Raw genomic sequence first — 17,123 nt, 5'->3', positions numbered from 1 at the left:
CCCAGCGTTGCTTAACCAATATTATTATTATTATCATCTGCTATTTGTAAAGCGCCAACAGATTCTGCAGCGTTATTAGATTAATATACTTTATAACATCTAAAACGCTAAATCTCTGCCTGTTTTTAAGACCCTGTAGAGTATCAATATAACAGTGTTGGTTATGCAAAACTGGAGAATGGGTAATAAAAGGGATTATCTATCTTTTGAAACAATCACAATATTGGAGAAGACTGTCCCTTTAAGTTCTGGACCAGAATTAGGCTAATGCTGAAGGCATCATTCTAAATCTATAGTCTCCAATCACCTTGAAATTGTGCTTAAATTGCTATTATATATAGTTTACAAAACCTCTTTCTTTAAGAATATACTGTATGAGTAGTTCTGTAATACATTGCAAACACTTTATTATTGTTATTATGTTAGGGGTGACACATAATTTAGGTAAATTCAAGTTGATCACACTTACCTGTGCATGAAACAGAGCTAATGCTTTTGCAGTGTGCATGGGAATTAGGACTTTCATGAGAAATTGCTTATGTTCAGATTTTAATGGCAACGCAAATCCATTGATAATACTGTGATAAAAAGCAAAAATAATTGTAATAAAATTCAGAGTTATAGATTAGAATACAAGAGTATATGTTTATATATTGTTTCATAGATTTTAGCCTGTACCACAACATCAGTCCCGCACACGTAAAAATTAAGTTTTTTCATGGGATTCCCATAGCGCCGGTATGAGTTTTGCGGTAAAGCTAAAAAGTGAGTTACAGCCTAAAACGAGAAGATCTGTAACGCCATCTAAAGTCAGTAGTTATGAGTTTTACACTACAAAGCTGTAACATAAAACTCATAACTATACTGCTACAAAGTACACTAACACCCATAAACTACCTATTAACCCCTAAACCGAGGCCCTCCCGCATCGCAAAATGTATTACCCCCTAATATCCCGCTCTGACATTACCGCCACTAAAAAAGAAAATGTATGCTTACCTGATAAATTTGTTTCTATTTGGATACGATGAGTCCACGGATTTCATCCTTACTTGTGGGATTACGCCTCCTGGCCAGCAGGAGGAGGCAAAGAGCAACACAGCAGAGCTGTATATATAACTCCCCCCTTCCCTCCCACTCCAGTCATTCGACCGAAGTTAGGAAGAGAAAGGAAAAACCAAGGTGCAGAGGTGTCTGAAGTTTAACAAAAATAAATACCTGTCTCATAGAAACAGGGCGGGCCGTGGACTCATCGTATCCAAAAAGAAACAAATTTATCAGGTAAGCATAAATTTTCTTTTCTTTTAAAGGATATGAGTCCACGGATTTCATCCTTACTTGTGGGATACAATACCAAAGCTATAGTACACGGATGAAAAGGGAGGGACAAGACAGGGAACCTAAATGGAAGGCACCACTGCATGAAGAACTTTCCTCCCAAAAACAGCCTCAGCCGAGGCAAAGGTATCAAATTTGTAAAATTTGGAAAAAGTGTGAAGAGACGACCAAGTTGCAGCTTTGCAAATCTGTTCAACAGAAGCATCATTTTTGAATGCCCATGAGGAAGCCACAGCCCTAGTGGAATGAGCCGTAATTCGTTCAGGAGGCTGCGGTCCAGCAGTCTCATATGCAAAACGGATGATAGTCTTCAGCCAAAAAGAAAGAGAGGTAGCCATAGCTTTCTGACTACGTTTCCCTGAAAAAACAACAAAGAAGACCTTTGTCAAAAATCCTTAGTCGCTTGTAAGTAAAACTTTAAAGCACGGACTGCGTTTAAATTATGTAACAGACATTCCTTCTTAGAAGGATTAGGACACAAAGAAGGAACAACAATCTCCTGATTTATATTCTTGTTTAAAACAACTTTAGGAACAAAACACGGTTTACTACGTAACACCACCTTATCCGCATGGAAAATAAGATAAGGAGAATCATACTGCAATGCCGAAAGCTCAGATACTCTTCGAGCAGAAGAAATAGCAACCAAAAATAAAACTTTCCAAGATAATAACGTAATAGCTACGGAATGCATGGGTTCAAAGGGAACTCCTTGCAGAACTCTAAGAACTAAATTCAAACTCCAAGGAGGAGCAATTGTTCTAAATAAAGGCCTGATTTTAGTCAGAGCCTGACAAAAAGACTGAACATCTGAAACACCTGCCAGACGCTTGTGTAACAAAATAGATAAAGCAGAAATCTGTCCCTTTAAGGAACTTGCTGACAACCCCTTCTCCAATCCTTCTTGGAGAAAAGACAAAATCCTGGGAATCCTAACCCTACTCCTAGTAACAGGTTTACGTGCCTGAATTAAGGTATCTATGACCGAATCAGAAAAACCTTGCTTAGATAAAATCAAGCGTTTAATCTCCAAGCACTCAGCTGCAGAGAAACTAGATTTGGATGATGGAAGGGACCCTGAATGAGAAAGGGTTCCTCAATGGGAGCTTCCACGGTGGCTGAGATGACATGTCCACCATATCGGCATACCAAATCCTGCGAGGCCACGCAGGGGCGATGAGAATAACTGAAGCCCTCTCCTGTTTGACTCGAGCAATCACCCGGGGAAGGAGAACAAATGGAGAGAATACATAAGCTAGGCTGAAAGACCAAGGCATCTATCAGCTCGGCCTGGGGATCCCTTGACCTGTATCTCAGAAGCTTGGCATTCTGACGAGATGCCACTCTGGCCTGCCCCATCTGAGAATCAGATTGGAAAAAACCTCGGGATGGAGTTCCCACTCTCCTGGATGAAATGTCTGCCTGCTCAGAAAATCTGCTTCCCAGTTTTCCACCCCTGGGATGTGGATTGCTGGCAGGAGTGAGACTCCGCCCACTGTATTATCTTGGCTACTTCTGTCATCGCTAAGGAACTCCTTGTTCCTCCCTGATGCTGTGGTGCTCTTTGCCTCCTCCTGCTGGCCAGGAGGTGTAATCCCACAAGGATGAAATCCGTGGACTCATCGTATCCTTAAAAAGAAAAATATATTAACCCCCTATTCCGCCGCTCCCCGACATTGTCGCCACTATAATAAAGTTAACCCCTAAACTGCCGCCCTCCCGCATTGCGAACACTATATAAATATTAACCCCTAATCTGCCGTCCGCCCACACCGCCGATATAATTAACCTATTAACCCCTAAACCACAAGCCCCCCACAACTAAATATACTAAAATAAACTATTAACCACTAAACCGAAAGCCCCCACATTGAAATAAACCAATTTAAACTAGTGACCCCTAAACCCCTAAACCTCCTAACTTTATATTAAAATTACAATTTCCCTAGCTTAAATTCATTTAAACTTATCTGTCAAATTAAAAAAAATTTAAACTAACAAAACTATTATAATTAACAAACTAATTAAAGTAATAAAAGTAACTACCAATTAAATAAAACTAAACTACCAATAAAATTTTTAACACTACTCTAAAAATTACAAAATCTATCTAATTACAAAAAATAAAAACTAACTAAATTACAAAAAAACACACACACTAAATTACGAAAAATAAATTATCAAAAATAAAAAAGAATTACACCTAATCTAATAGCCCTATCAAAATAAAAAAGCCCACCCAAAATAAAAAAAAACTAGCCTACAATAACTACAAATGGCCCTTAAAAACATAATTTATGCTTACCTGATAAATTCCTTTCTTCTGTTGTGTGATCAGTCCACGGGTCATCATTACTTCTGGGATATAACTCCTCCCCAACAGGAAATGCAAGAGGATTCACCCAGCAGAGCTGCATATAGCTCCTCCCCTCTACGTCAGTCCCAGTCATTCGACCAAGAATCAACGAGAAAGGAGTAACCAAGGGTGAAGTGGTGACTGGAGTATAATTTAAAAAATATTTACCTGCCTTAAAACAGGGCGGGCCGTGGACTGATCACACAACAGAAGAAAGGAATTTATCAGGTAAGCATAAATTATGTTTTCTTCTGTTATGTGTGATCAGTCCACGGGTCATCATTACTTCTGGGATACCAATACCAAAGCAAAAGTACACGGATGACGGGAGGGATAGGCAGGCTCATTATACAGAAGGAACCACTGCCTGAAGAACCTTTCTCCCAAAAATAGCCTCCGAAGAAGCAAAAGTGTCAAATTTGTAAAATTTGGAAAAAGTATGAAGCGAAGACCAAGTTGCAGCCTTGCAAATCTGTTCAACAGAGGCCTCATTCTTAAAGGCCCAAGTGGAAGCCACAGCTCTAGTGGAGTGGGCTGTAATTCTTTCAGGAGGCTGCTGTCCAGCAGTCTCATAGGCTAAACGTATTATGCTACGAAGCCAAAAAGAGAGAGAGGTAGCAGAAGCTTTTTGACCTCTCCTCTGTCCAGAATAAACGACAAACAGGGAAGAAGTTTGGCGAAAATCTTTAGTTGCCTGCAAGTAGAACTTGAGGGAACGAACTACATCCAGATTGTGTAGAAGACGTTCCTTCTTTGAAGAAGGATTTGGACACAGGGATGGAACAACAATCTCTTGATTGATGTTCCTGTTAGTGACTACCTTAGGTAAGAACCCAGGTTTAGTACGCAGAACTACCTTGTCTGAGTGAAAAATCAGATAAGGGGAATCACAATGTAAGGCTGATAACTCAGAAACTCTTCGAGCCGAGGAAATAGCCATTAAAAACAGAACTTTCCAAGATAACAATTTTATATCAATGGAATGAAGGGGTTCAAACGGAACACCCTGTAAAACGTTAAGAACTAAGTTTAAACTCCATGGCGGAGCAACAGCCTTAAACACAGGCTTGATCCTAGCTAGAGCCTGACAAAAGGCCTGGACGTCTGGATCTTCTGACAGACGCCTGTGTAACAAGATGGACAGAGCTGAAATCTGTCCCTTTAATGAGCTAGCTGATAAACCCTTTTCTAAGCCTTCTTGTAGAAAAGACAATATCCTAGCGATCCTAACCTTACTCCAGGAGTAACCTTTGGATTCGCACCAGTATAGGTATTTCCGCCATATTTTATGGTAAATCCTTCTGGTAACAGGCTTCCTAGCCTGAATCAGGGTATCAATAACCGACTCAGAAAAACCACGTTTTGATAAAATCAAGCGTTCAATTTCCAAGCAGTCAGCTTCAGAGAAGTTAGATTTTGATGTTTGAATGGACCCTGTATCAGAAGGTCCTGTCTTAGAGGTAGAGACCAAGGCGGACAGGATGACATGTCCACTAGATCTGCATACCAAGTCCTGCGTGGCCATGCAGGTGCTATTAGAATTACTGATGCTCTCTCCTGTTTGATTTTGGCAATCAATCGAGGAAGCAGCGGGAAGGGTGGAAACACATAAGCCATCCCGAAGTTCCAAGGTGCTGTCAAAGCATCTATCAGAACTGCTTCCGGATCCCTGGATCTGGACCCGTAGCGAGGAAGTTTGGCGTTCTGGCGAGACGCCATGAGATCTATCTCTGGTTTGCCCCAACGTCGAAGTATTTGGGCAAAGACCTCCGGATGAAGTTCCCACTCCCCCGGATGAAAAGTCTGGCGACTCAAGAAATCCGCCTCCCAGTTCTCCACTCCCGGGATGTGGATTGCTGACAGGTGGCAAGAGTGAGACTCTGCCCAGCGAATTATCTTTGATACTTCCATCATTGCTAGGGAGCTTCTTGTCCCTCCCTGATGGTTGATGTAAGCTACAGTCGTGATGTTGTCCGACTGAAACCTGATGAACCCCCGAGTTGTTAACTGGGGCCAAGCCAGAAGGGCATTGAGAACCGCTCTCAATTCCAGAATGTTTATTGGTAGGAGACTCTCCTCCTGATTCCATAGTCCCTGAGCCTTCAGAGAATTCCAGACAGCGCCCCAACCTAGTAGGCTGGCGTCTGTTGTTACAATTGTCCAGTCTGGCCTGCTGAATGGCATCCCCCTGGACAGGTGTGGCCGATAAAGCCACCATAGAAGAGAATTTCTGGTCTCTTGATTTAGATTCAGAGTAGGGGACAAATCTGAGTAATCCCCATTCCACTGACTTAGCATGCATAATTGCAGCGGTCTGAGATGTAGGCGTGCAAAAGGTACTATGTCCATTGCCGCTACCATTAAGCCGATCACCTCCATGCATTGAGCTACTGACGGGTGTTGAATGGAATGAAGGACACGGCATGCGTTTTGAAGCTTTGTTAACCTGTCTTCTGTCAGGTAAATTTTCATTTCTACAGAATCTATAAGAGTCCCTAAGAATGGAACTCTTGTGAGAGGAAAGAGAGAACTCTTCTTTTCGTTCACTTTCCATCCATGCGACCTTAGAAATGCCAGAACTAACTCTGTATGAGACTTGGCAGTTTGAAAGCTTGAAGCTTGTATTAGAATGTCGTCTAGGTACGGAGCTACCGAAATCCCTCGCGGTCTTAGTACCGCCAGAAGGGCACCCAGAACCTTTGTGAAGATTCTTGGAGCCGTAGCCAATCCGAATGGAAGAGCTACAAACTGGTAGTGCCTGTCTAAGAAGGCAAACCTTAGATACCGGTGATGATCTTTGTGGATCGGAATGTGAAGGTAAGCATCCTTTAAATCCACAGTGGTCATGTACTGACCCTCTTGGATCATGGGTAAAATTGTCCGAATAGTTTCCATTTTGAACGATGGAACTCTTAGGAATTTGTTTAGAATCTTTAAATCTAAGATTGGCCTGAAAGTTCCCTCTTTTTTGGGAACCACAAACAGGTTTGAGTAGAACCCTTGTCCTTGTTCCGACCGCGGAACCGGATGGATCACTCCCATTAATAACAGATCTTGTACGCAGCGTAGAAACGCTTCTTTCTTTATCTGGTTTGTTGACAACCTTGACAGATGAAATCTCCCTCTTGGGGGAGATAATTTGAAGTCTAGAAGGTATCCCTGAGATATGATCTCTAGTGCCCAGGGATCCTGAACATCTCTTGCCCAGGCCTGGGCGAAGAGAGAGAGTCTGCCCCCCACTAGATCCGGTCCCGGATCGGGGGCTCTCGATTCATGCTGTCTTTGGGGCAGCAGCAGGTTTCCTGGCCTGCTTGCTCTTGTTCCAGGCCTGGTTAGGCTTCCAGCCTTGCCTGTAACGAGCAACAGCTCCTTCCTGTTTTGGTGCAGTGGAGGTTGATGCTGCTCCTGTTTTGAAATTCCGAAAGGGACGAAAATTAGACTGTCTAGCCTTAGCTTTGGCTTTGTCTTGGGGTAGGGCGTGGCCCTTACCTCCTGTAATGTCAGCGATAATTTCTTTCAAACCGGGCCCAAATAAAGACTGCCCCTTGAAAGGTATATTAAGTAATTTGGACTTAGAAGTAACATCTGCTGACCAGGATTTTAGCCACAGCGCCCTACGTGCCTGTATGGCGAATCCTGAGTTCTTAGCCGTAAGTTTGGTTAAATGTACTACGGCCTCCGAAATGAAAGAATTAGCTAGTTTAAGGACTCTAAGCCTGTCCGTAATGTCGTCTAGCGTAGATGAACTAAGGTTCTCTTCCAGCGACTCAATCCAAAATGCTGCCGCAGCCGTAATCGGCGCGATACATGCAAGGGGTTGCAATATAAAACCTTGTTGAACAAACATTTTCTTAAGGTAACCCTCTAATTTTTTATCCATTGGATCTGAGAAAGCACAGCTATCCTCCACCGGGATAGTGGTACGCTTAGCTAAAGTAGAAACTGCTCCCTCCACCTTGGGGACCGTTTGCCATAAGTCCCGAGTGGTGGCGTCTATTGGAAACATCTTTCTAAATATTGGAGGGGGTGAGAACGGCACACCGGGTCTATCCCACTCCTTAGTAACAATTTCAGTTAGTCTCTTAGGTATAGGAAAAACTTCAGTACTCGCCGGTACCGCAAAGTATTTATCCAACCTGCACAGTTTCTCTGGTATTGCAACGGTGTTACAATCGTTGAGAGCTGCTAAGACCTCCCCTAGTAATACACGGAGGTTCTCCAATTTAAATTTAAAATTTGAAATATCTGAGTCCAATCTGTTTGGATCAGAACCGTCACCCACAGAATGAAGCTCTCCGTCCTCATGCTCTGCGAGCTGTGACGCAGTATCAGACATGGCCCTAGCATTGTCAGCGCACTCTGTTCTCACCCCAGAGTGATCACGCTTGCCTCTTAGTTCTGGTAATTTAGACAAAACTTCAGTCATAACAGTAGCCATATCTTGTAATGTTATCTGTAATGGCCGCCCAGATGTACTAGGCGCCATAATATCACGCACCTCCCGGGCGGGAGATGCAGGTACTGCCGCGTGAGGCGAGTTAGTCGGCATAACTCTCCCCTCGCTGTTTGGTGAAATTTGTTCACATTGTACAGATTGACTTTTATTTAAAGTAGCATCAATACAGTTAGTACATAAATTTCTATTGGGCTCCACCTTGGCATTGGAACAAATGACACAGATATCTTCCTCTGAGTCAGACATGTTTAACACACTAGCAAAAAAACTTACAACTTGGTTATAATCTTTTTTAGCAAAAACGTACTGTGCCTCAAAGAGGTACTAAACGATTAAATGACAGTTGAAATAATGAACTGAAAAACAGTTATAGCATCAAACTTTAAAACAACACAACTTTTAGCAAAGGTTTGTCCCCATTAGTAAAATAACAATAATTAAATTTGACATAAAAAATACAAAGCAACGTTTTTATTCACAGTCACTATAAGAATTCTCACAGCTCTGCTGAGAGAATTTACCTCCCTTAAAAGAAGTTTGAAGACCCCTGAGATCTGTCAGAGATGAACCGGATCATGCAGGAAATATAAAAGTAACTGACTGGAATTTTTTGATGCGTAGCAAAGAGCGCCAAAAACGGCCCCTCCCTCTCCCACACAGCAGTGAAGAGAAACGAAACTGTCACAAATAAAAGCAAAAAAGGCTGCCAAGTGGAAAATAATGCCCAAATATTTATTCACACAGTACCTCAGCAATGTAAACGATTCTACATTCCAGCAAAAACGTTTAACATGATAATTAGTTATTAAAAGGATTAGTGACCTTTAACAGAGTAGTTCCGGTGAAATACCATCCCCAGAATACTGAAGTGTATACATACATGTCATTTTAACGGTATGGCAGGATTTTCTCATCAATTCCATTCAGAAAATAAAAACTGCTATATACCTCAATGCAGATTCATCTGCCCGCTGTCCCCTGATCTGAAGCCTTTACCTCCCTCAGATGGCCGAGAACAGCAATATGATCTTAACAACTCCGGTTAAAATCATAGTAAAAAACTCTGGCAGATTCTTCCTCAAACTCTGCCAGAGAAGTAATAACACGCTCCGGTGCTATTGTAAAATAACAAACTTTTGATTGAAGTCATAAAAACTAAGTATAATCACCATAGTCCTCTCACACATCCTATCTAGTCGTTGGGTGCAAGAGAATGACTGGGACTGACGTAGAGGGGAGGAGCTATATGCAGCTCTGCTGGGTGAATCCTCTTGCATTTCCTGTTGGGGAGGAGTTATATCCCAGAAGTAATGATGACCCGTGGACTGATCACACATAACAGAAGAAAAGGGCTTTTTGTGGGGCATTGCCCCAAAGATATCAGCTCTCTTACATGTAAAAAAAAAAAAAAATATACAAACACCTGCCCCCCCCCCCACAGTAAAACCCACAACCCAACCAACCCCCCCAAATAAAAAAACTAAAATCTAAAAGAAACTAAGATAACCATTGCCCTGAAAAGGGCATTTGTATAGGGCATTTAGCTCTTTTACATTGCCCAAACCCTAATCTTAAAAAAAAAAAACCCCACCCAAAAAAAACCTTAAATAAAAAACCTAACACTAACCCGTAACGATCTACTTACAGTTGTTGAAGTCCCGCTTGAAGGATCCATCCAGCCGGCGAAGTCATCATCCATGCAGCAAGAAGTCTTCATCATTACGGCCTCTTCTATCTATATCCAGCCGGCGAAGTCCTCATCCAGGCGGCAAAGAAGTCTTCATCCAGACGGTCTCTTTTATCTTCATCCAGCTGGCACGGAGAGGGTCCAAATGAATCAGGGGACCTAGAACCCACGATGACGTCTGAAAGAGTCGGTCACGCATCTCAAGCAATATTGCCAGCAAAAACCAACATATATCGGAGCACACAACCCTCCTACCAGAAGCGTTGGATCTACGCCCCAGGCCCCAAACTTCGCTGTAGGATCCGAGTTTAGAGTCCATAACACTAGGCCTTATTATTATTTTTATCATTATTTTAAAGCCGATAGGCTAATCAGCACCACGAGGGTGACATGAACCCAAGAAACAGTAGATAGCGCCTGACCAGTACCTCTCTGGTATAAGAGCACTTTAGATCTGTCCAAGAAAAATCGACCCGAAGGCTCCATAATATGAACTAGAAAACATAGCCTCTGACTTAACCAAAGTGCGCAACTTCCAAGGAAGTGCTCATGCGACCACAAAATCGCAAGTATTCATTCCAGAGAAAGAACGTTCTCAAAACGAAAGTTATATCAGATATGAGCTTTAAACAAATAATCAAATGCATCCTATCCGGATCTAAAATAAAAGTAAGGCAGCACCTGCGGGTGAACGCCCAAGGGAAAAGAAGGGTATGCCCAACTGGATCAGCCAATCAGAAGGCCCCCTTTCAAGCAAGCTCAAAACTGGAACCGATATAAAAGAAAAAAAAAAAAAAAAACGATAAGGAGATTAGCTTCATCCCTAAAACGTCTATCCAGGTTGCCATCCGGCATCTAAGGCCTCAAATCCCTCAGTCCACTAGGACTGGGATCCTCTAGCAACGCCAAAACATGTCTTAATAGGACATGAAGACGTGCCAACCTATAACAGAAGGCAAAATTATCCCTTGCCGGATCGACAAATGACTCCAGCCCCAAGGTTGGGGCCCCTGAAGTCTCGGAGGCCTCCGCTTCCCCAGGAGGCCGAACTGAATCTTGAAATCTCCCACCCAGCAGGCCCTGGTTAACAGAACACGGAAAGTATCTTAAATATTTTTCACTTGGGAGATACAAATGAGCCAAGGCCGCAGATATGGCCATGCGGAAACGTGCCGTAACCTCTGGAGGAAACAGGCCACCATCCAGAAAGGGACATCTGCTTGTGTAGCAAAGGAAGTTTCTGGGAAATGCGCCTTGCAGGACCTAGCATCCTCGGGGGCGGATGGCTCAACGCACTCTGAGGACCCAGAATCGGGAGAAGAGAGTACTCTGGAACAGCAATCGGAATATAACTGATGGGCATGGATAACCCGGGCCATTTCATATTCATCACAAGATGCATTCTCCGCATAGGAGACATTTGGGTCTAAAAAGTCAGAATCCTCTATCATGGGATTACAAAAATTACAAACAGTAACTGACACCTTCTTTACACACCCAATGGCTGGGGCACTCACCAACTCCTGTGAACCAGACAACCCAGAAGCAGCACACGGAAGTAAAAAACAACTTAACCGCACCCGGTCACGAGGTGCCCCGTGCAAGTCATAAACCAGTGCGCAAATCTAAAGATTGCGCCAAATGACGATAAGATTAATGTTCCAAAAAACCATGAGCCTAAATTATTACTACACCTCAGCAGATAGAACCACATATACAGGCTGACAGGACTACTTAAAACTCCAGTCCCATTTCAAAGAGTAATACCCTCCATAAGAAACTTACCTCGAACGTCTAACACTTTCTCTGCCAACCTCCTGTGACAAAAGGCAAAGAATGACTGGGGGATGAGGGAAGTGGGGGAGGTATTTGAAGCATTTGGCGGGGGTGTCTTTGCCTCCTCCTGGTGGCCAGGTTCTGAATTCCCAAAAGTAATGAATGCAGCTGTGGACTCTTCCTGTTTGAGAAGAAAATAAATATTTTGTATACTTTAATAAAAGTAAAAGTACTTAAGGAATGCCTATAACATATTTTTTTTAATATTATTCAACAAATAACATTGTTATAAGTGCATCCATAATTTGTAATTTTTGATTATTCACAAACCAATACTTTTAAAAGTGTAGAGTGCCTATAAAACACAAGCTACAAACGCTGCCAACATGGAAAGGATGCGTTGTGCTCTCTGTGTGCGCATGCTGAAATTACGCATATTTTGTTATTAATGTTTCTCTATTTTCTATGTTAAAAGTTAGTATTGCCACACAATACACTCCAAAGGGGAGAGCGCAGTCTGTAAAAAGAAAAAGGGACTCCAATGGTGCAATATTGTAAAACAAACAATATTTATTTAACACAGAAAAGTGCCAAATACTCACAATATCTGGCAATACAGCTTTCACATAAAGGTTTCTTTAAAAGATTTCATTCAGCAGCGAGTCCATATACAGCTAGCAAACGCTAGAGAATCAGATCGACGATAACCCGGTCGGCATGTGACGTCACCACCCGACTACAGCTGACTCTGATCCGGCTGTGCTAGCAAACACACGAACTCTCAGGAGCAATGCCTCTTTAAGGGGATCCCCTTTCAATATTGGCCAGTATTTTTGTAATATTTTCTTTACATTTGTGATACCTTCAGCATATGTAGTAATGAATTTCACAGTTTGCCTTTGCTGGTTACATGACTTATCTTTCTGTTTATTTAATAGAATCTTCCTATCGAACTAGTCAACTTCATTCATTATATGTGTAAGATGTTCCCTATTATGAGCCTTGCAAATCAATTTGTCTTTTAAAACCTCTGATTCACTATTATAGTCCGTCTGTCTTGAACAATTCCTTTTTAACCGCACAAATTGACTTTTTGGATGTTTTTTTACCCATTTCTTATAATGACCACTAGTCGCGTGTAATAAACTATTACTATCAACTTTTTTTTCTGTAGTTCTTGGTAAGTATTCTATTATCCTCTATAAATAACAAATCAAGAAATTCAATCTCTTGTGTTTGAATATTACCTACAAATTTCACATTAAAACTATTGGAATTTAAAAAATCAATCAAATTTGCAGCCTCATTCTTTGTACCCTCCCACATTATAAAAACATCATCTATAAAACGTTTATAAAAAATTAAATTGTCTTTAAAAGGGCCGTCTCCAAATAAATTCATCTTCAAAGAGACCCATAAATAAATTGGCATACGATGGGGCAAATTTAGTCCCCATCTCAGTGCCGCATATCTGATGGTAAAAATCTCTTTCAAATGAAAAATAATTATGTTCTAAAACATATTTAATACAGCATTCAAGAAATTTTACCTGATGATCTGGAAATATACCTTTCTTCTTTAAAAAAAATATGCACAAGCTTTTATTCCAAGGGAATGCTGAATGATAGTGTACAATGAGGTGACATCACAAGTAATGAACCTCATCTCACTATTCCATTCTAAGTCTTTTAATTCCTGTATTGGATGAGCACTATCCCTGAGGTAAGACTTAAGTTGAAAGACAAGTAGTTTTAAATAATAATCAATATAGCTAGATATATTGGCTGTTAATGAGTCAATACCTGATACAATAGGTCTACCCGGTGGATTTGAGATAGACTTATGTATTTTCGGCAAATGATACATCACAGCCAACTTAGAGTGTTCTATGGAGGGTATTAATGAAGAGGACCCAAAAGAGATATTAAAAGAATATGAGAAATTACTAATCCAGGATGCAAAGGACTGGCAAGACATAATATTATTAGAAAATTATATTAAACATAATATTATACCGAGGGGATTACGATTACTTAAGAAGCCAGCCTTTGCATTGGATGAAGTTGAATTCATGACAGAATGGGAGGCAGCTTTAGATGCCTGCTCTTTTAAATTAATTAAATTATTAATCAAGTATAGAGAAGGTAGACTTGAGAAAAACATAATTTATGTAAGAACTTACCTGATAAATTCATTTCTTTCATATTAGCAAGAGTCCATGAGCTAGTGACGTATGGGATATACATTCCTACCAGGAGGGGCAAAGTTTCCCAAACCTCAAAATGCCTACAAATACACCCCTCACCACACCCACAATTCAGTTTAACGAATAGCCAAGAAGTGGGGTGATAAGAAAAAAAGTGCGAAAGCATATAAAATAAGGAATTGGAATAATTGTGCTTTATACAAAATCATAACCACCACAAAAAAAGGGCGGGCCTCATGGACTCTTGCTAATATGAAAGAAATGAATTTATCAGGTAAGTTCTTACATAAATTATGTTTTCTTTCATGTAATTAGCAAGAGTCCATGAGCTAGTGACGTATGGGATAATGACTACCCAAGAAGTGGATCTTTCCACACAAGAGTCACTAGAGAGGGAGGGATAAAATAAAGACAGCCAATTCCTGCTGAAAATAATCCACACCCAAAATAAAGTTTAACGAAAAACATAAGCAGAAGATTCAAACTGAAACCGCTGCCTGAAGTACTTTTCTACCAAAAACTGCTTCAGAAGAAGAAAATACATCAAAATGGTAGAATTTAGTAAAAGTATGCAAAGAGGACCAAGTCGCTGCTTTGCAGATCTGGTCAACCGAAGCTTCATTCCTAAACGCCCAGGAAGTAGAAACTGACCTAGTAGAATGAGCTGTAATTCTCTGAGGCGGAGTTTTACCCGACTCAACATAGGCAAGATGAATTAAAGATTTCAACCAAGATGCCAAAGAAATGGCAGAAGCTTTCTGGCCTTTTCTAGAACCGGAAAAGATAACAAATAGACTAGAAGTCTTACGAAAAGATTTCGTAGCTTCAACATAATATTTCAAAGCTCTAACAACATCCAAAGAATGCAACAATTTCTCCTTAGAATTCTTAGGATTAGGACATAATGAAGGAACCACAATTTCTCTACTAATGTTGTTGGAATTCACAACTTTAGGTAAAAATTCAAAAGAAGTTCGCAACACCGCCTTATCCTGATGAAAAATCAGAAAAGGAGACTCACAAGAAAGAGCAGATAATTCAGAAACTCTTCTGGCAGAAGAGATGGCCAAAAGGAACAAAACTTTCCAAGAAAGTAATTTAATGTCCAATGAATGCATAGGTTCAAACGGAGGAGCTTGAAGAGCTCCCAGAACCAAATTCAAACTCCAAGGAGGAGAAATTGACTTAATGACAGGTTTTATACGAACCAAAGCTTGTACAAAACAATGAATATCAGGAAGAATAGCAATCTTTCTGTGAAAAAGAACAGAAAGAGCAGAGATTTGTCCTTTCAAAGAACTTGCGGACAAACCCTTATCTAAACCATCCTGAAGGAACTGTAAAATTCTCGGTATTCTAAAAGAATGCCAGGAAAAATGATGAGAAAGACACCAAGAAATATAAGTCTTCCAGACTCTATAATATATCTCTCGAGATACAGATTTACGAGCCTGTAACATAGTATTAATCACAGAGTCAGAGAAACCTCTTTGACCAAGAATCAAGCGTTCAATCTCCATACCTTTAAATTTAAGGATTTCAGATCCTGATGGAAAAAAGGACCTTGTGACAGAAGGTCTGGTCTTAACGGAAGAGTCCACGGTTGGCAAGAGGCCATCCGGACAAGATCCGCATACCAAAACCTGTGAGGCCATGCCGGAGCTACCAGCAGAACAAACGAGCATTACTTCAGAATCTTGGAGATTACTCTTGGAAGAAGAACTAGAGGCGGAAAGATATAGGCAGGATGATACTTCCAAGGAAGTGATAATGCATCCACTGCCTCCGCCTGAGGATCCCGGGATCTGGACAGATACCTGGGAAGTTTCTTGTTTAGATGGGACGCCATCAGATCTATTTCTGGAAGTTCCCACATTTGAACAATCTGAAGAAATACCTCTGGGTGAAGAGACCATTCGCCCGGATGCAACGTTTGGCGACTGAGATAATCCGCTTCCCAATTGTCTACACCTGGAATATGAACCGCAGAGATTAGACAGGAGCTGGATTCCGCCCAAACCAAAATTCGAGATACTTCTTTCATAGCCAGAGGACTGTGAGTCCCTCCTTGATGATTGATGTATGCCACAGTTGTGACATTGTCTGTCTGAAAACAAATGAACGATTCTCTCTTCAGAAGAGGCCAAAACTGAAGAGCTCTGAAAATTGCACGGAGTTCCAAAATATTGATCGGTAATCTCACCTCCTGAGATTCCCAAACTCCTTGTGCCGTCAGAGATCCCCACACAGCTCCCCAACCTGTGAGACTTGCATCTGTTGAAATTACAGTCCAGGTCGGAAGCACAAAAGAAGCCCCCTGAATTAAACGATGGTGATCTGTCCACCATGTTAGAGAGTGTCGAACAATCGGTTTTAAAGATATTAATTGAGATATCTTCGTGTAATCCTTGCACCATTGCTTCAGCATACAGAGCTGAAGAGGTCGCATGTGAAAACGAGCAAAGGGGATCGCGTCCGATGCAGCAGTCATAAGACCTAGAATTTCCATGCATAAGGCTACCGAAGGGAATGATTGTGATTGAAGGTTTCGACAAGCTGTAATCAATTTTAAACGTCTCTTGTCTGTTAAAGACAGAGTCATGGACACTGAATCCATCTGGAAACCCAGAAAGGTTACCTTTGTCTGAGGAATCAAAGAACTTTTTGGTAAATTGATCCTCCAACCATGATCTTGAAGAAACAACACAAGTCGATTCGTATGAGATTCTGCTAAATGTAAAGACTGAGCAAGTACCAAGATATCGTCCAAATAAGGAAATACCACAATACCCTGTTCTCCGATTACAGACAGCAGGGCACCGAGAACCTTTGTAAAAATTCTTGGAGCTGTAGCTAGGCCAAACGGCAGAGCCACAAACTGGTAATGCTTGTCTAGGAAAGAGAATCTCAGAAACTGATAGTGATCTGGATGAATCGGAATATGCAGATATGCATCCTGTAAATCTATTGTGGACATATAATTCCCTTGCTGAACAAAAGGTAAGATAGTCCTTACAGTTACCATCTTGAACGTTGGTATCCTTACATAACGATTCAATATTTTTAGATCCAGAACTGGTCTGAAGGAATTCTCCTTCTTTGGTACAATGAAGAGATTTGAATAAAACCCCATCCCCTGTTCCGGAACTGGAACTGGCATAATTACTCCAGTCAACTCTAGATCTGAAACACATTTCAGAAATGCTTGAGCTTTTACTGGATTTGCTGGGACACGGGAAAGAAAAAATCTCTTTGCAGGAGGTCTCAACTTGAAACCAATTCTGTACCCTTCTGAAACAATGCT

General features: G+C 41.2%; 1 protein-coding gene across 1 annotated transcript in view; it reads right to left on the bottom strand.

Moving 5' to 3' along the window:
- Nucleotides 1–17,123, bottom strand: part of LOC128658218 (serine/threonine-protein phosphatase 2A 56 kDa regulatory subunit alpha isoform) — a gene marked incomplete in the record, with an annotated part of 340,402 nt that overhangs the window by 118,447 nt on the left and 204,832 nt on the right. Inside the window, 2 exon segments of the mRNA XM_053712752.1 lie at nt 470–578; nt 10,781–10,917. Coding sequence (XP_053568727.1) covers nt 470–578; nt 10,781–10,917 — 246 coding nt within the window.

This window comes from Bombina bombina, chromosome 4 (genome assembly GCF_027579735.1).
Source record: "Bombina bombina isolate aBomBom1 chromosome 4, aBomBom1.pri, whole genome shotgun sequence".
NCBI lineage: Eukaryota > Metazoa > Chordata > Amphibia > Anura > Bombinatoridae > Bombina > Bombina bombina.
Note: the sequence above shows the minus strand (reverse complement) of the source record. Positions and strands in the feature narration are given on the sequence as shown.